Source organism: Bos indicus x Bos taurus, chromosome 13, assembly GCF_003369695.1.
Source record: "Bos indicus x Bos taurus breed Angus x Brahman F1 hybrid chromosome 13, Bos_hybrid_MaternalHap_v2.0, whole genome shotgun sequence".
Taxonomy (NCBI): domain Eukaryota; kingdom Metazoa; phylum Chordata; class Mammalia; order Artiodactyla; family Bovidae; genus Bos; species Bos indicus x Bos taurus.
Genome location: NC_040088.1, coordinates 31,800,275 through 31,820,763, shown reverse-complemented (window position 1 = coordinate 31,820,763; position 20,489 = coordinate 31,800,275). Strand labels below are relative to the sequence as shown.

The window sequence follows — 20,489 nt, the reverse complement described above, 5'->3', positions numbered from 1 at the left end:
CAGTCTCTGATATTTTGTTGTTAACAGCCTGAACAGACTAAGGCAATAACCAAAGGTGCAGATGTAAAAGATGTGAGGAGAGGCCCAAAGACTGAGTCTGAGACAGCTGCCCATTATTAAAAGATGCTGGAAGATGAAGAAGGCCGATGAAGAACACACAGCACAAACGGCCAGAAGGTGAGTGTGTGGCTCTTGACAAGAAATTCAAGACAGTGTTTTACTGGCTGTGCTGCAGGCTGCTGAGTGACATGGGGTGTTACTAAGGCTCGTCTATTCTTCTCAATCCCACAAATGATCACTATTTTATCAGGACAATATTTTCTTAGATTTACAGAGGTTTATCAGCTGATTTACTCACTACTGCTTCTTATTCCACCCTCCTGGGGTAATTGGCCCCCTTTCTAGCACATCCTTTATATATTTCTTTCATACAGGTTTGTTGGTGGCAAGTACTCAGTTTTCCCTGCAGTCTGAAGACATCTTGATTTTATCCTTGTTCTTGAAAGGTAGGTACTGGGTACACTATTTGAGGCTGGCAGTTCTCTTTCAATACTTGTAGCGTCTGGGAAGTCAGCTGTCACTTTGTCATTCCTTTGTAGTAAACTTTTTCCCCTTAGTTATTTTTTAATGTGGTAAAATACACATTACTTTGCTAGTGTGTGAGATGAGTGCAATTGTGTGGTAGTTTGAACATTCTTTGGCATTGCCTTTCTTTAAGATTGGAATGAAAACTGATTGTTTCCAGTCCTGTGGCGACTGCTGAGTTTTCCAAATTTGCTGGCATATTGAGTGCAGCACTTTCACAGTATCATCTTTTAGAATTTGAAATAGCTCAACTGAATTCCATCACCTCCACTAGCTTTGTTCGTAGTGATGCTTCCTAAGGCCCACTTGACTTCACATTCCAGGATGTCTGGCTCTAGATGAGTGATCACACCATCATGATTATCTGGGTAGTGAAGCTCTTTTTTGTATAGTTCTTCTGTGTATTCTTGCCACTTCTTAATATCTTCCGCTTCTGTTATGTCCATACCATTTCTGTCCTTTATCGAGCCCATCTTTGCATGAAATGTTCCCTTGGTACCTCTAATTTTCTTGACGAGATCTCTAGTCTTTCCCATTCTATTTCTTTCCTCTATTTTGCACTGATCTCTGAGGAAGGCTTTCTTATCTCTCCTTGCCATTCTTTGGAACTCTGCATTCAAATGGGTATATCTTTCTTTTTCTCCTTTGCCTTTAGCTTCTCTTCTCAGCTATTTTTAAGGCTGCCTCAGACAACCCTTTTGTCTTTTTGCATTTCTTTTCCTTGGGGATGGTCTTGATCACTGCCTCCTATACAACGTCACAAACCTCCATCCATAGTTCTTCATGCACTCTGTCTATCAGATCTAATTCCTTGAATCTATTTGTCACTTCCACTGTATAGTCATAAGGGATTTGATTTAGGTTATGCCTGGATGGTCTAGTGGTTTCCCCTACTTTCTTCAATTTAAGTCTGAATTTTGCAACAAGGAGTTCATGATCTGAGCCACAGTCGGCTCCTGGTCTTGTTTTGCTGAATAGAGCTTCTCCATCTTTGGCTGCAAAGAATATAATCAATCTGATTTCAGTATCGACTATCAGATGATGTCCATGTGTAGACTCTTCTCGTGTTGTTGGAAGAGGGTGTCTCTCTTTGGCTCTGTCTTTTCAATCTTTCTGGAGTTATTTCTCCACTCTTCTCCAGTAGCATATTGGGCACCTATCAACCTGGGAGTTCATCTTTCAGTGTCATACCTTTTTGCCTTTTCATACTGTTTATGGGGTTCTCAAGGCAAGAATACTGAAGTGGTTTGCCATTCCCTTCTCCAGTGGACCACATTTTGTCAGAACTCTCCACCATGACCTGTCTGTCTTGGGGGTCCATGCATGGCATGGCTCATAGTTTCACTGAGTTAGACAAGGCTGTGGCTCATGTGACCAGTTAGATTAGTTTTCTGTGATTGTGGTTTTCATTCTATCTGGCCTCCAAGGCATAAGATGAGTGAGATTGCACTTATCTCACACGCTAGCAAAGTAATGCTCAAAATTCTTCAAGCCAGGCTTCAATGGTATGTGAACTGTAAACTTCCAGATGTTCAAGCTGGATTTAGAAAGGGCAGAGGAATCAGAGGTCAAATTGCCAATATCCTTTGGATCAACAAAAAAGCAACAGATCTCCAGAAAAACATCTACTTCTGCTTTATTGAATACACCAAAGCCTTTGACTGTGTGGATCACAACAAACTGTGGAAAATTCCTAGAGACGGGAATACCAGACCACCTTACCTGCCTCCTGAGAAATCTGTATGCAGGTCAAGAAGCAACAGTTAGAACTGGACATGGAACAACAGACTGGTTCCAAATCAGGAAAGGAGTGTGTCAGGCTCTATATTGTCACCCTGCTTATTTAACTTATATGCAGAGTTCAGTTCAGTTGCTCAGTTGTGTCCAACTCTTTGTGACCCCAGGGACTGCAAACACCAGGTTTCCCTGTCTATCACCAACTGCCAGAGCTTACTCAAACTCAAGTCCATTGAGTCGGTGATGTCATCCAACCATCCCATCCTCTGTCATCCCCTTCTCCTCCTGCCTTCAACCCTTCATCAAGGTCTCTTCAAATGAGTCAGTTCTTTGCATCATGTGGTCAAAGTATTGGAGCTTCAGCTTCACCATCAGTCTTTCCAATGAATATTCAGAACTGATTTCCTTTAGGATTGACTGGTTGGATCTCCTTGCATTCCAAGGGACTCTCAAGAGTCTTCTCCAACACCACACTTCAAAAGGATCAATTCTTCAGCGCTCAGCTTTCTTTATAGTTCAACTCTCACATCCATACATGACTACTGGAAAAACCATAGCTTTGACTAGATGGGCCTTTGTTGGCAACGTAATGTCTCTGCTTTTTAACATGCTTTCTAGGTTGGTCATAGCTTTTCTTCCAGGGAGCAAGCATCTTTAAATTTCATGGCTGCAGTCACCATCTGCAGTGATTTTGGAGCCCCCCCAAAAATCAAGCCTCTCACTGTTTCTATCATTTCCCCTATCTATTTGCCATGAAGTGATGGGACCAGATGCCATGATCTTAGTTTTCTGAATGCTGAGTTTTAAGCCAACTTTTTCACTCTCCTCTTTCACCTTCATCAAGAGGCTCTTTAGTTCTTCACTTTCTGCCATTAGGAGTGGTGTCATCTGCATATCTGAGGTTATTGATATTTCTCCTGGCAATCTTGATTCCAGCTTGTGCTTCATCCAGCCTGGCATTTTGCATGATGTACTCTGCATATAAGTTAAATAAGCAGGGTGACAATATAGAGCCTTGATGTAGTCCTTTCCTGATTTGGAACCAGTCTGTTGTTCCATGTCCAGTTTTAACTGTTGCTTCTTGACCTGCATACAGATTTCTTAGGAGGCAGGTCAGGTGGTCTGGTATTCCCATCTCTTTAAGTACTTTCCACAGTTTGTTGTGATCCACACAGTCAAAGGCTTTGGTGTAGTCAATAAAACAGAAATAGATGTTTTTCTAGATGTTTGGACTGCAAGGAGATCAAACCAGTCAATCCTAAAGGAAATCAGTCCTGAATATTCATTGGAAGGACTGATGCTGAAGCTGAAGCTGAAGCTCCAAAAATTTGGCCACCTGATGTGAAGAACTGACTCATTGGAAAAGACCCTGATGCTGGGAAAGATTGAAGGCAGGAGGAGAAGGGTTCGACAGAGGATGAAATGGTCGGATGGCACCACTGACTCGATGGACATGAGTTTGGGCAAGTTCCAGGAGTTGGTGATGGACAGGGAAGCCTGGTGTGCTGCAGTCCATGGCGTTGCAAAGACTCAGACACAACTGAGAAACTGAACTGAAAATACACATAACATAAAAAGCATTATCTTAACCATTTTTTTTTTTAAAGCACTTTCTTTGGCTGCATCAGGTCTTAGTTGCAGCAAGCAAGATCTTTGGTCTTTGTTGCAACACGCGGGATCTTTTAGTTGTGCCAATTGAACTCTTAGTTGCACCAAGCACATTTTTAGTTGCAGCATGAGGGACTACTATAGTTCCCTGACAAGGGATGGAACCCAGGCCCACTGTATTGGGAACACGGAGTCTTAGCCACTGGACCACCAGGAAAGTCCCTATCTTAAACCATTATTTAGGTATACATTTTAGTAGTGTTATATGGTGCAACCATCACCACCATCTATTTCCCAAACTCCATCTTGGAAAACTAAAATTTTATACCCATCAAATTGCAAATCCCCCTTCCTTCCTCTCCCCAGACCTTGGCAACCATCATTCTATTTTCTAGGAATTTGACTACTCAAGGTAGCTCTCATAAGTGAAATCATACAGTGTTTGTCTTTTTGTGACTGGCTTCTTTCACTTAGCATAATGTCTTTAAGGTTCATCTATGTTCATATATGTAACATGGGTCAGAGTTTCTTTCCTTTTTAAGGCTGAGTGAAGCTCCGTTGTATGTATATACCATATTCTGTTTATCCATTCCTATGTCAATGAACACCTGGGTTGGTTCCAGCTTTTAGCTACTATGAATGAAGCTGCTATGCACATGGTGTACAAATACATTGTCAAAACTCTGCCTTCAATTCTTCAGGGTATATATTGAGAAATGGGATTATTAGATCGTACATAATTCTATTTTTGCTTTTCTGAGGAAGAGAAATACTGTTTCCCACAGTAGCTGCATCATTTTCATTCCCACCAACAGTACACGAGGGTTCCAACTTTTCCACATTGTACTGATCTTTTTCTGTCCTGGCTAATTTTAAGATGTTCTCTTTGTCTTTGAAGTTCCACAGTTTCACTAGGATAAATCCAACTGTAGTTTTCTTTTCTCTCCTACCTTTCCTCTGCTTTCTTTCCTTACTCTTGCTTACATTTTGTTAGAGTCTGAATAATTGTATCTCCCATCAGTTCTGGAAAATTCTCAGCTCTTTGAAAACTGCCTTTCCTCCATTCATTTGTTCTGGGACTGTAATATATATGTTAGATCTTCTCATTCTATCCTCCATATTCTTATTATCTGTCATATTTTTCCATCTTCTCATCTCTTTGTTCTACATTCTGTGTAATTTCTTCAGAGTCATCCTCCAGTTCAAAAGCTCTTTCCTCACTTGTCTCTGATGTGCTGTTTAACATGTAATCTGAGTCTTTAAAAAATTTCAACTACTGTATTTTCCATTTCTCTAACAGTTCCATTTGGTTCTTTTTCAGGTCTGCTTGGCCATTCTTGACTCTTATGGCTTCCTCATCTTTATGATTCCATCTTTCAGTTCTTTAAACATTTCATACAGAGCTATATCATATTCATTAGATGTCAATTCTGTTGTTTCTGCTGATTCTTACTCATTCGTCCTTGGTGACCACTGATTCTGTGGTCTTGATCTGTGGGACTCCTGAATGGCTGAATTGGGTGTATTTTTCCTCAGTCAGGATCCACATCTACTTCAACTGAGAGACATGGTATCTTACCCATCTAGAACCACTTTAGACCATGCATGGTTGTGGTTTGGGTTCATGGTTTATTCTTTTCTGGAGGAGGAAAGGAAAACAATCCCTGGAAATCTCACATACTTCCTGTAAGGTCAGTAATGCTTCAGTAAGTATGTTAGGACATACATGCGCACATACACACACACACATATACATACATATATGTGTCTGTGTATATATCTCCATAGACATATAATTGTTTCCTAATGGTATCTGAACTATTTCATCATTTTGTTAAAAAAGAAAGTCTTACTATTTTCTTCATAATGGTGGAGGTGTTAGAATTCTTTATTTTCCACAGAATTCACAGTCAGTTATAACTTTTCCCCATTTAAAAAAAATCCCCTAAATACTTACAAAGGACAATGGTTCAATTCAGTTATTTTCAAATTTTCAAGTATTATGCCACATAAAACTTAAAAGAATACCAGACAAGTTATTTAAATTTTAAAATTCCCTGAATATAAGACTGCTTAACAACATGAAACAAATATTGGAAAATGAAAGCAAGACAATAGCTGACAGTTTCAGTGCTGACTTATTGCTAAGAAGAAACAGAGAGGACAAAGTAAGAGGTAACAGAATGAGGCTCTTGCCCTCTCTGGTTCCTCACACTGAGAAGCATGAGGTTTGATAAGTTACAGGGACTTTTGAAATACAATCTCACCTTTATACTCCCCCCAATAAGATCAGGAGGCTCTTCATCTGTTTCCAAGGCGACATTTACAGAGGCAAAGGGACGACTGGCCATCTGCTGCATCTCTCGAAGAAGTTGCTGATGAGTAATACGGCAACCATTAATGCAAAGAGTACTGAGGGGGTTTTATTAGAGACTACTACATATTAAAAATAGCTCATCTTCCTTGATTCAAACAAATTAATTCCAAAATGATATTTCTGAGATAGCTGGGGAAAACTGGACATGGACCAAGCATTACCTTTTTAATTTTGTTGACTATGATGACAATATTGTTGTTATAGTAAAGAAAAATTCTTTATCTGTTAGAGATACACATTAATGTACTGATGGATATAATGCTATGATGCCTGCTTGTTAAGTACATAAATTATCCTATTTCCTCATATTTTTATTACTAGATTAAAGCCAGGCTTTCTTTTTTCCTGCTGAAACTTGGACGAAATACTTACACAGCAACAAAAACTATCCTTTGTTACAAAGTATTTAGGAACTGAAAGAGAGCTTTATTCAGAGAGGTGGTATAAACTAAACATAAAAAACATGAAGTTTTGCACAGCAGAGGGACAAGTAAGGGCTCTGGATTCAGGTAGGCTTGGATATGAACCCCTGCTCCAACTCCTTCCAGCTGTGTGATGTTAAAAAGTTATTTAAAATTTCTGGGCCTCCATTCCCTCCTCTCTGAAATGGGGTTTTAATCCCATAAAAGTATCAGTACGATTAAATGAGATGTTTTACCTAGCACAGTGCCTAGCTTATGGTGTGTAGCTAGTGCCTAGCTTATGGTGTGTAGTCAATTATATATCATTAGGGATATCAGAGATTTGGGCATGTCACTGAAGCTCTGAGGTCATGCTGTGGAAGACAATGAGGCCTTACTTAACTACTTCCTTAAAACTATTTTAGAGACAGAATCTTGGGCTGGATAGATCATGGCTATGTTTTAGAATGGCATTTCTGTTTTAGAAACAGAATGTTCTGTTTTAGAAGGGTATTTTTAACATTAAAAATTTTGTTAAATATCAATAATCATATGCCTACATCTCACAAAGCTATTAGTTTATTTACTCAACAAATACATATAACAATAATCCTCCTCTAGATTCTGTGCTAAGTGTGGAGTCACAGTGAGACAGTGACTCTACCTACTTGCTTCCAGTTCCCAGTCTAGTTCCTTTATGACAAGTGCAGGAGATAATGGGAGTAAAGGCCCTTTAAAACAGGGCCTGGTATGTAGCAATGACTTAAGCAGTATTAGATGCTATTATTTTTGTTGTTATAAATAATATCAAATCATTCTTCTACAGTTCTGAGAGGGATAAATCATGAATGATATTTTAGAAGAGATGAAATATATTCTGAATGGACAGGTTCACAGTAACAGAGAAATTTTAAATCACAAAGGTAAAAGCTTAGTTACTGGCTGATCAACTGTGTAATTAGCATATTCTTTTTTGGAAACCTGTTTTCTACTAAGTGTTCACCTCATTTTCTTTCATGTATGTTGTGATTATTTTCCAGTTGATTGTTTGTCTTCTACATTATTCAATTATTTTTACAAACTTTATTTTTATATATGTTTCTATGATGTTTCAATAATCTTATCTGAAAACAATGATTTTGTCCCCTTTCCAAAAGGAACAAAACTTCTTATTTTTCTTTCTCTTAGTGCAGAGTCTAGAACATCCAGAACAAAACTAAGTCACTACTGGGACTACATGATGGTTAGAAGGAACATGGCCTTTGAAGACAGAAGTCTTAAATTCAAAACATAGTTTGGTGTCTTTAAGTAGCTGTGTGATGATGGGTAAGTTATTTTGCCTCTCTGAGCCTCGGCTCCTTCATTTATAAAACAGGAGTAGTATCAGTAACTATTTTATAGGTTGCTGTAAGGATTATACAAATATAAAACCTTAATATAAAACCTCTTAGAACAGTGCCTACAACTTAGAAATGCTCAAATGTCAGGGTTTTTTTTTTTTCTTTTTTCTGTCAGTTCTTAATATGACTAACTTATCTTGATTTTATTGGGTACAACCTTGAGTATTTCTTCATCATGAGTAATGTTGGTTATCTGGTTATTTCTCAGTGTGGAGGAGGTATTATTTTTGAGTTTACTAAGAGTTTTATTTTTAAACTAGGATGAGTGCTGATATTAATAAATGATTAAATGATTACTTGCCACTACTGAAAATTTAGGGTTTTGTTTTTTTTTTTTACACCCATGGATATAACATATCCTAGTAGGTTCTCTGGTATGAAATGATCCCTTTACTACACGGTAAACTAGACAGCTGCACATTATAGTCATTATGCAACTGGTCTTTACTTTTTGGTGCTACCTTTCTCAAATTTTGGTTTCAAGGTTTCTATGCATAAAATGAATCAGGATTCTTTTAAGTTTCCCATCTTTTCCTTTACCCTGGAAAAAGGAAATTTATTTTTTTGGAAATAATTAAATCTCATAAACACCCAAGGAGGAGTAGACTATTATTATCTCCATAAGCTCATCTCAAATTAAAACTGCCTGTGTCTAATAGCCTTTGTCGAGAGAGTAATAATTTGACTCTCTCAAAATAATTTTTTGATTCCTTCCCCGGTACTAGTTTATGTGGTTTCTTACTTCTTTATTACACATTTGGATAACTTATTTTTTTCAGAATGTTGCATAATTCGTTGAGATTTTAAAATGTCTTAGTAATACAGCTATTAAAAAAACCTCTGAATATGTTATCCACTGAATTTTTAAAATGATCATAAAGAGGATACAACATTACCTCTACGAAAAAAAATACCTTTACATGGGTCAGAAATGGTCCATGTCATGGCCCCACTGTTCATGTCATGAACAGTGCTGAGTGCTTGGGTATTTTGAGTCTAGATATTTCTGTTCTCTAAATCTTTCTATAGATCAATTTTTATATAGAAAAAAGCATGAGTAGATATAGAAGATCAAAGAGCACAAAATCCAGATATTAGTGTACTTCTATTTAGCAACAATGCAACAGACATGATGACTAAAAGGCAGAGTAATAACACATGTGAAAGTTTCAATAAACAGCTTTTGTGTTGTAATTTTTAATCAAGTTTATTTGACTTGCCAATTATAAATATTTGTTTGACTTATTAATATTACTTTTGGAATGGAGCTGTGGAAATAAATCAACACTAAAAAATAAAACTCAAGCAAATACTTAATCAGACACACATTTATCTTTCCTTGAATAATGAGAAATTTTTGAGATGCTTAAATGGCTGATTTTATTCTCATTCTCATGAAAGGCTCCTGTAAAAGCTGTGCTTTACTAAGCCTTCAGATCTCCAGCCTGAGTTAAGGAATCAGGGTCTGGGAGAAAGGGTAAAACTGAGTCAATACAATCCTAAAACCTTCTTTTTAGAAAGTTAAAACCATGTGGTGCAGAATTAACATAGCTTACATAGCACTAATTGAAGTCTACTGACCATGTATTACTCTCTATGACTACACAGCTAAAACTGACATGCTTAAAGGAAATATGAAGGAAAAAGCTCCTTTAGGGATTCATTAATCTTTATTCACTGAGGCTTACCTCTCTACGTCTGGAAGCCCAACAACTTTGTTTGATCTTCCAAACCACAGCAGCCACCAGGAGCAGAGAGAGGAAACAACTGTAAGAAAGCAAAGTACTGAGTTATTATCCCAGCCCCCAGAATCAGCATGCTGTCATCCACACCTCAGGTCAGGCAGGGACACAATCCCCCAAATACCCACTCCAAGCTCCTCTCTGCTGAGTCATCACAACCAGTCCTGGTTCAAAGGAAACAAAGTAAGAGAACGAGCTTTCTGACCCAACCGGTAGACAATACTATCTCCACAAGGCACTCCCAGAGGAGAGCCCTGACCTTCTGCCAGGCCTTTATCAGAATGACATATCATGGCTTATCCAAATAATAAAACTAATTCTACCATAATTATAACCAGTAACAAGCATGCTATTTAATCAAATCAGCAAAAATTTACCGATAAAGCTTAAAATAATGAGAAAAGTTAATTATCAAAGTGACAATCAGCTTTTCATAAGGAAGATATAGAGAATAAACTTATATGTAATAATATGTATTCAAAGTAAGTACATACTTTATAAATAAAATAAAACAACTAAATTCAAGCCAACAGCTTTCTTAAAGATTAAGATAGACTAAGTCCCAGTGGTCTTATAACTGCAAATGATTTTAATGTTCTCTCATCAAAAGCTACTGTGACAGGAAAGAGAAAGACTGACTTCTGATTAAAAGGACTAATGAGCCTAACAAATAAACCTCTTAGGTAGCTGTTTAAATAATTTAAAAATTGGCATTTTCACTCATTAATTTGTACAGTGTACTGTTCCAGTGTTACAAGCAGATACAAGGCTCTCTGCCCCTGCAGTCGGGTACTCTTTGTTGAGATCTGTGTTTGCAGGATGCGGTTGGCTTTCCAGAGGCAGCTTCAGAGCAAACTGCTGAAGACAGGCTGCCCCAGTTGGCTGGTGACAGGCCCCCTAAGGTGCTACAGGACTGAACTTCTGCCCTTTCAGAAACAGAAATTAAGCCTTCCTCAGCCCACCACTTTCCCAAGAGGCACATAATCCAAACCCCTTCAATGGGTACCCTGGCAAAAGAGAAGCACCTCTACCCCCCACCCAGATCACCACTCAGTGGAGAGTCTTCAGCTCCTATCTTGTTGGGCCCCTCGGCTGTGCTGACACTGATGATCCTTCCATCTCTCTGATGGTTTCTGTTTTTCTTTTTATACAGTACTTTATTGAGGCAGATCCTGTTCTAGGCTCATGGAATACATCAATGAACAGAACAAAGGACTACTTTCCCCATGGAGGCAAACAGTAAATAAAGTGAGCATATTATAGAGCATGTTAGAAAGGAGTAAATACTACACAAATAAAAAGAAGGTAAGGGTAAGGAGGTTCAGGAGTGTTGGCGGTACCCTAAAGCAGAATGGTCGGAATGGGTGGACCTTAACTTTTGAGAAGGTGACATGTGAGCTAAGACGTGGAGGATGTGTGGGAGATGGCTTGTGAAGGTCTGCAGAAATGCGCCTGGGCAACTGGGATCAGCTAGTGCAAAGCCTGAGGCAAGGATGTGCCTGGGATTTCTTGTGGAACCTCAGGAGGCTGGAGTGGGAGGGGGCAGTTATGCCAGGGATAAAGACATAGAAGTAAGAGAAGGGCAGATCATGAGGACCCTAAAGCCATCATAATGGTGTTGGCTTTTACTGAGTGAGATGAGCCACTGAAGATTTTTGAACAGAGAAGTATCATGATTTAATTTATACTGAGGAGACCATGAAGGTAGCAACTCAGAAATAGAAAGAACAGGAGTCTAGGTAAGAAATGAGGGTGGCTCAAACCAGGATGATGGTAGCAGGGGTATGAAAAGTACTTTGGAATCTAGACATGAAGGTCAAGACAGGAGGATTTCCTGATGGGCTGGATGTAGGGTACAAAAGAGAAAGTCAGGGTGTGGGGACTGAGGAACTTGTCATCAACCTATTCAGGGAAGATTCTGGGGGGAGAAAGTGTGAGATACAGGTGAGTAAAGTTTTAGACATGCTGAGTTCTGAGACATCTACCTGAAAGCTACGGGGAGATGTCATGAGTTGATATGTAAACTGAGGGCTGGGTGTCAGGTTTGGGCTGGAGACAGCTTGAGAGTCATCAGCATACACGTGGTATTTGGGGTAATGAATCTGCATGAGGACATCAAGGGAATAAATACAAATAGAAAAGAGTGTCTTGAGGGCACCCCAACACTGAGAAGTTAGGGATGACAGGAAGAAGCAAAGGAGTCTGAGAAGACTAACCTTCTTAGTCTTTCGTGGTTTATATGGATAATCCTGCCCCGCCCCATAATCCTGCTTTTTGTTACTTTTACTCAAATAGATAAACACAAGAAGACAGCCACCTACATGGAAGAACATGAAACATGCAAGTTGCTCCAGATGCTGCTGATGCAGCTGAACCCAGGGTGGCCTGAGAGGCCTCTCCTGGACTACCCTCAACACAGAATTGTGAAACAGACAGCTCAGAAGGTCTGTGTCCTTTATTCCCGAGAGCGTCTGTCATCAATGCGGGCCTGTTAAAAATACCAACAACCCAGTTCCTTCCACCTGTACCAGCTTTTCTGAGACACAAACGGCACACCAACAGACAATGAGCATCCTTCAAAGCTGATACATGCATGGTTTCTCCTTGGGTAACACAACAATGAAGAATTTACTAGTTATTTCAAAAAAGGTGGCACTTGCTGATACCCTCCTTTTTTTTCCTACCACTAATCTGGGTACAGGTGGGGCTGTGACTCAGTGTTTATCTTTCTGAAGTCCCTCTTATCAATGGTTTTCTGTAATTTTAAATACATTTACAAATATAAGTTTTTAAAGTGTTAGTTGCTCAGTTGTGTCTAACTCTTTGCGACCCCATGGATTACAGCACACCAGGATCCTCTCTCCATGGAATTCTCCAGCCAACAACCCTGGAGTGGGTTACCATTCCCTTCTCCAGGGGATTTTCCTGATCCATGGATCGAACCCAGGTCTCCTGCATTGCAGGAAGATTCTTTACCGTCTCAGTCACCAGCACAAACAAAACCTGTGTGAAACAGGATCCAGGGGAAAGGAGCAGTGACTGCACAAGAGACTAAATAAGACTTGCCTGTAAATGTTTAGGAGTCTCCCTCGGAATGGGTCAGCAGTGGCTTGCCGTGGGGTCAGGGCACTGGCAGCAGTAGTCCTGGGAGGCAGGGCGTGTTGGTGTAAGTCCTCTTGGAGGAGATCACCATTAGCCCTACTATAAAGCCTACAGCCCTACCACAGAGACTGCAGACCCTAGGATTGGGCTGCTTCAGGTCAAACTACAGAGAGGGAGCACAGCCCCACCTATTAGCAGAAAATGGATTAACGATTTACTGAGCATGGCCCTGCCCACCAGAGAAAAACCCAGTTTTCCCCACAGCCAGTCCCTCCCATCAGGAAGCTTGCACAAGCCTCTTACCCTCAGCCATCAGAGGGCCGATAGAATGAAAGCCACAATCACAGAAAACTAACCAAACTGATCACTTGGATCACAGCCTTGTCTAACTCAATGAAACTGAGCCATGCCATGCAGGGCCACCCAAGAAGGACATGTCATGGAGATTTCTGACAAAATGTGGTTCACCGGAGAAGGGAATGGCAAACCACTTTCACATTCTTGCCATGAGAACCCCATGAACAGTATGAAGAGGCAAAAAGATATTACACTGAAAGATACCCCTCGCCCTGGTCAGTAGGTATCCAATATGCTACTGGGGAAGAGCAGAAAAATAGCTCCAGAAAGAATGAAAAGGCTGAGCCAAAGTGGAAACAACACCCAGCTGCGGATGTGTCTGGAAGTGAAAATGAAGTCGGATGCTGTAAAGAACAATACTGCATAGGAACCTGGAATGTGAGGTCCATGAATTAAGGTAAATTGGATATGGTCAAACAGGAGATGGCAAGAGTGAACATGGACATTTTAGGGATCAGTGAACTAAAATGATGGGAATGGGCACATTTAATCCAGATGACCATTATATCTACTGCTGTGGGCAAGAATTCCTTAGAAGAAATGGGAGTGGCCCTCACAGTCAACAAGAGAGTATGAAATACAGTACTTGGGTGCAACCTCAAAAACAACAGAATGATCTTGGTTTGTTTCCAAGGTTGTAATGTTGAATGGTTATTCAACATTACAGTAATCCAACCCTATACCCCAACCACTAATGCCAAAGAAACTGAAGTTAAATGGTTCTATGAAGACCTACAAGACCTTTCTAGAAGTAACATCAAAAAAAAAAAAAAAAAAAAGATGTTCTTTTCAACATAGGGGATAGGAATGCAAAAGTAGGAAGTCAAGAGATACCTGGAGTAACAGGAGCGCAAAATGAAGCAAAGCAAAGGCTGACAGAGTTCTGCCAAGAGAATGCACTGATCATAGCCAACGCCCTCTTCCAACAACACAAGAGATGACTCTACATGTGGACATCACCAGATGTTCAATACCAAAATCAGATTGATTATATTCTTTGCAGCTGAAGATGGAGAAGTGCTATACAGTCAGCAAAAATTGGACCCAGAGGGGATGTCCCTGTGGCCCAGCGGTTAGGACTCTGGGCTCCCAATGCAGGAATCCCAGGTTTGATCCCTGGCTGGGGAACTAGATCCCACATACCACAACTGGGAACCAGCAAAGCCAGGAAAAACAAAACAAAACAAAAACCAGGACCTGGAGCTGACTGTGGCTCAGATCATGAGCTCTTTATTGCAAAATTCAGGCTTAAATTGAAGAAAGTAGGGAAAACCACTAGGTCATTCAGGTATGACCTAAATCAATTCCCTTACAATTACACAGTAGAAGTGACAAGTAGATTCAAGGGATTAGATCTGATAGACAGAGTGCCTGAAGAACTATGGACGGAGGTTCGTAACATTGTACAGGAGGCAGTGATCAAAACCATTCCCAAGAAAAAGAGATGTAGTAAGGGAAATGGTTGTCTGAGGAAGCCTTACAAATAGCTGATAAAAGAAGAGAAGAAAAAGGCAAAGGAGAAAAAGAAAGATATATCCATCTGAATGTAGAGTTCCAGAGAATAGCAAGGAGAGATAAGAAAGCCTTCTTAAGGGCAAAGAAAGAGGAAAACAACAGAATGGGAAAAACTAGAGATCTCTTAAAGAAAACCAGAGATACCAAGGGAACATATCATGCAAAGATAGGCACAATAAAGGACAGAAATGGTAAGGACCTAACAGAAGCATAAGATATTAAGAAGAGGTGGCAAGAATACACAAAAGAACTGTACAAAAAAGGTCTTAATGACTCAGATAAACACAGTGGTGTGGTTAACCTAGAGCCAAACACGCTGGAGTGTGAAGTCCAGTGGGCCTTAGGAAGGACTATTATGAATAAAGCCGGTAGAGGTGATGGAATTCCAGCTGAGTTACTTCAAATCCTAAACGATGATTAAGTGTTGCTGTCCAAGTGTTGCACTCAATATGTCAACAAATTTGGAAACCTCAGCAGTGGCCACAGGACTGCAAAAGGTTACTTTTCATTCCAATCCCAAAGAAACTACCATATATTTGCTCTCATTTCATATGCTATCAAGGTAATGCTCAAAATCCTTCAAGCTAGGCTTCAATAGTACATGAACCGAGAACTTCCAGATGTACAAGCTGAATTTAGAAAAGGCAGAGGAACCAGAGGTCAAGTTTCCAACATGTGTTGGATCATAGAAAAACCAAAAGAATTCCAGAAAAACATGTACTTTTGCTTCATCGATTATGCTAAAGCCTTTGACTGTGTGTATCACAACAAACTGGAAAATTCTTCAAGAGATGAATACCAGACCACCTTACCTGCCTCTTGAGAAACCTTTATGTGGGTCAAGAAGCAATAGTTAGAACTGGGCAGGAACAATGGACTGGTTCAAAATTGGGAAAAGAGTACATCAAGGCTATATATTGTCACCCTGCTTATTTAACTTATATGCAAAGTACATCATGCAAAATGCCAGGCTGGATGAAGCACAAGCTGGAATCAAGATTGCCAGGAGAAATATCAATAACCTCAGATATGCAGATGACACCACCCTAATGGCAGAAAATGAAGAGGAACTAAAGAGCCTCTTGATGAAGGTGAAAGAGGAGAGTGAAAATTCTGTCTTAAAACTCAACATTCAAAAAACTAAGATTATGGCATCTGGTCCCATCATTTCATGGCAAACAGATGGGAGAAAATGGCAACAGTGACAGACTTTATTTTTTTGGACTCCAAAATCATGGTGACTGCAGCCATGAAATTAGAAGATGCTTGTTCCTTGGAAGAAGAGCTATGACAAACCTACATAGCATATTAAAAAGCAGAGACATCACTTTGCTGACAAAGGTCTGTCTAGTCAAAGTTATGGTTTTTCCACTAGTCATGTACAGATGTGAGAGTTGGACCATAAAGAAGGCTGAGCACTGAAAAATTGATGCTTTCGAACTGTGGTGCTGGAGAAGACTCTTGAGAGTCTCTTGGACTGCAAGATCAAACCATTCAACCTAAAGGAAATCAACTCTGAATATTCATTAGAAGGACTGATGCTGAAGTTGAAGCTCCAATCCTTTGGTCACCTAATGCAAAGAGCTGACTCACTGGAAAAGACCTTGATGCTGGGAAAGAATGAGGGCAGGAGGATAAGGGGGCGACAGAGGATAAGATGGCTGGATGGCATCACTGACTCAATGGACATGAGTCTGAGCGAATTCTGGGAGATAGTGAAGGACAGGGAAACCTGGAGTGCTGCAGTCCATGGGTTTGCAAAGAGTTGGACATGTCTGAATGACTGAACAACAAGTTTTTAAAAAATCACGGGAATTTTCAGATGCACAAAAGTAGAGAGACCAAACCATTTAATTTCTATATGTTCATTACTCAGTCTTGGAAATTATTAACATTCTTCTGGCCTTCAAAGATCATTCTTAAAGAAGCCTATTGCTCTTTCAGTGCAAGGACACTGGCCCTTGACTAGGGCTCTGTCACTTCTTTTCATCTCTGTACTTACAACAAAACCCTCTGACCTATTTTGTCCTAAATCTGTCCCTGTTTATCAGAGGCTTACACTTTCCTGAGACTATTCTCAGAAATTTGTCTTGATTTGAGGTTGTTTTTTTATACCTTTTGTACATGTCTTTGAAAACTGAGAATCTGTCTGAGCTCTGTGTTTGGAGATGTTTTTCACCAGCTTAATAGTGTATATAGAATGATACTTTTGAGAGTGTACTAAAATTTCCTTTTTCTGCCCTTACAAGTGTAGCCTTCTAAAACAACATACTCATTTTTTGGCCTGGCTTTGACCTCCCAACCAATCTTATGAGACATTGCTGCTTCTTCCCAAGTTCCTATGATTTGCACATTACCATTCTGATCTCGGGCTTCCCTAGTGGCTCAGATGGTAAAGCGTCTGTCTGCAATGCAGAAGACCCAGGTTCATTCCCTGGGTTGGGAAGATCCCCTGGAGAAGGAAATGGCAGCCCACTCCAGTATTCTTGCCTGGAAAATCCCATGGATCACGTAGCCTGGTAGGCTACTGTCCATGGGGTCGCAAAGAGTCAAACACGACTGAGCAACTTCATTTTCACTATTCTGATCTCAATTAGATCAGACAGGATCTAATCTACTGACAGGATCTAATCTAGTGGCAGGACTTTGCATCACTTCTATCTTCTGGAAAATAAAGTGATCAATAAGACATGGATCTGTCAAAACGTCCACTGTCAATCTGGCAACAGCCTTAGCGGAAGTTCAGATAATTAGAAGTTTTACAAAAACATACCTTGCCTATATCAGGAATTCCCATTACAGTCCCTCCTTTTGGACATTCCCTGCTTCTCCTTTTTATTTTTATCCAAATGCTATCATCTAAGGCACTTTTAACCCCGGTCACAGATTTTCATAGAACATTAATCTGTTTCTCCCTCTTTACTAATAAACAGTCATTATGCTGACCACACTCCTACATCACTCCCAGATACAAAGCTCTTTCACCTACATCATCTCATTTGATTTTCAGAGCAAGCAAGCAAATGGGTCTTATTAATTCCCTCTTTATACACAAGGCTCCTACTGGAGTCTGGGAAAGCATCTAATTATGACACAAAGAGGACTTAATGTATTTATCAGGATCTAGAATTTACTTTTCACTGTATCCAAGTCTGGGAATTCTTTTCTAACTTACCTCACATTAATATTTTCTCACTTGAATCACTGAGCTATCCCCTTCTACTCCCACCCCCAAATCTAATCCTCTTTTCTGTATTCTATGAGCCATTCTTCAGCGTGCTTAGGATTACCTGGATAATTTCCCTTCTCCCCTTATGTTTCACGTATATGAATCTAGTTAACTTGCTCTGGGAAAATATCTGCTTCTTCATTCATGTTCATGAAAAGGACTCTATTCTCAGTTAAATTCTCATCATTCCTAGTTCCTAAACAAAATCCAGAGAAATCAAAGTTCTGCGTTCTTTTCCAAAGGTTCCCACATTCCAAAAAAAGGGAGAAGTGATGAGAACACCATCTGTCCTTGTTTACTACACAAGATTCTGAGGTCCCTAAAGATGCTCCTCTGAACAATTCTAATGATGTCATTCAGTCTTTCACCAATCAGCTGCAGTGACTGATCCTCACTGGGTTGGTACTCGGCAGCAGAGTCACTACATTCTGTACACATGGTCCAAGAACATAACACACCTGATAACTGGAGTTACTTAGCATACGGCCTCTACATTCCCATCAGCTAGAACCATGAGCTTTATCAAGGCTGGTATCTGTGGTTCCTCATGGCTCTTCACTTTTCCTGGAGGTCTACTTTACTTTCCATATATATCTGAGCATGACTCTGTATTCCCTTGTGGCTCAGACACTAAGGCGTCTGTCTACAATGCAGAAGACTCAGGTTCGATCCCTGGGTTGGGAAGGTCCTCTGGAAAAGGAAATGGCAATCCACTCCAGTACTCTTGCCTGGAAAATCCCATGGATGGAGGAGAGTGGTAGGCTACAGTCCATGGGGTCGCAAAGAGTCGGACACGACTGAGCGACTTCACTTCACTTGACTCTGTATTAGATGCTGAAGGTGTGCATGTATACAAGGGTGAACAAAAGAAAGACCCTTTACTTACTCTTTTGAAGTTTAGAACCTAATTGTGGACACAGACAGTACAAAGTAAAACTGTGATAGCACCATGATGAAAAGCAATACAGTTCCATGGGAGAGTGGAACAAAGGGAGAGAATTTAGTTTGGGGGTTCACTGATGGAATCTTGGAGGAAGTGACACTGTGTCAAAATTGGAAGATGAGTGTGGTACAGTAAGAAATATACATATGGTCTTTGTCCCAAGTTTCTGGCACAGAGCTCCTAAAACCCTTGAAATCTCCTATGTGACAGGACCATCCCCTCCCCTATTTTTTATACAAGTGTTCATAATGGCTTTATCTGTAATAGTCAAAAACAGGAAACAATGCAAGTGTCTATCAGGAGGTGAATAAACAAAGTGTGGTTTATCTTTGAGACTATTACTCAGCTTTAAAAAGGAAGAACCTATCTTTAATTTTGATTTAAAACATCTTTAAAATGTATCTTTACCAGATTTATACACAAAGTAATTTAAATAATACAGAAGGGTATAAAAAATTACAGTGTCTCTGAGTCTGAATTAACTATTTTTTATAACACATTTATGAAGATGTTATTCAGGAGTGTCTTTTTTTCTCTCATGGGAGGGGAGGACCTAAACAGCTTCAGGACTGGGGCTGGCCACCAGAAAAACTAATCCTGTGATTACAGGGTTATACTATTCAGCCCCTATCACACGTCCCCCTCCAGGAGGGGAGAGTGGCTGGAGGTTGAATTCAATCACCAATGACCAGAAATTTCACCAATCATGCCTACTCAAGGAAACCTTGAAAAAATGTGGCATGTTGAGGTTTGGGGGCGCTGATGAACACACTTATGTGCTGGGAGAGTATGGTGTCCAGAAAGAGCATGGAAGCTCTGTGCTTTCATACCTTGCCCAATTAATCTCTTCCACTGGGTTGTTCCTGAGTTGTATTCTAATAAACCTGTTATTTTAAGTATAGTCTTTTCCTGAGTTCTGTGAAGCAATAGCAAATTGTTGAATCTGAGGGGGATCATGGGAACCCCCAAGCTTGTACTTGGCCAGGCAGAAGTGTGGGTAGCCTGGGGACTCATTTGTGGTTGATGTCTGAAATGGGAGCAGTCTTGTTGGATTGAGCCATTAACCTGTGGGGGTGTGTACTAATTCCAGGTAGTGGGTGTCAGAGTGAATTGTAGGACAATCAGCTGATGTCAGAGAATTGGTTTTTGTTTAGAAAAAACAAGCAATGGGTAAAAGTACATAGGTGAAGGGTAGGGAGAAGAACATTCCAGAAAGAAGGAAAAATATGTACAAATGCCATAAAATGGGAAGGAGTTTGGTGCTTTCTAAGAAACAGAAGGAGGCTCATGGAATGGGAACACAGAGAAGAACAGCTAAGGTGAAGGTAGAGAGGTGAGCAGAGGTTCATGCAGGACCTTGGTTTTTATTTTAGATACAACCCAGAGTCACGAGATATGATATAAGTGGTTAGATACAAATTAATTCATGGTTTTAAGACCTCCTCTGGATTTTTTGTGGGTTGTAAGGGAGCCAAAATCAACCAAAATAGTCC

General features: G+C 40.0%; 1 protein-coding gene across 1 annotated transcript in view; it reads right to left on the bottom strand.

Moving 5' to 3' along the window:
- Nucleotides 1-20,489, bottom strand: part of ATRN (attractin) — a 189,437-nt gene that overhangs the window by 13,055 nt on the left and 155,893 nt on the right. The window contains exons 26-27 of the mRNA XM_027559350.1: nt 9,797-9,875; nt 6,198-6,305 (exon numbers count right to left, since the gene is read on the bottom strand). Coding sequence (XP_027415151.1) covers nt 6,198-6,305; nt 9,797-9,875 — 187 coding nt within the window. The remainder of the gene's footprint in view (nt 1-6,197; nt 6,306-9,796; nt 9,876-20,489) is intronic.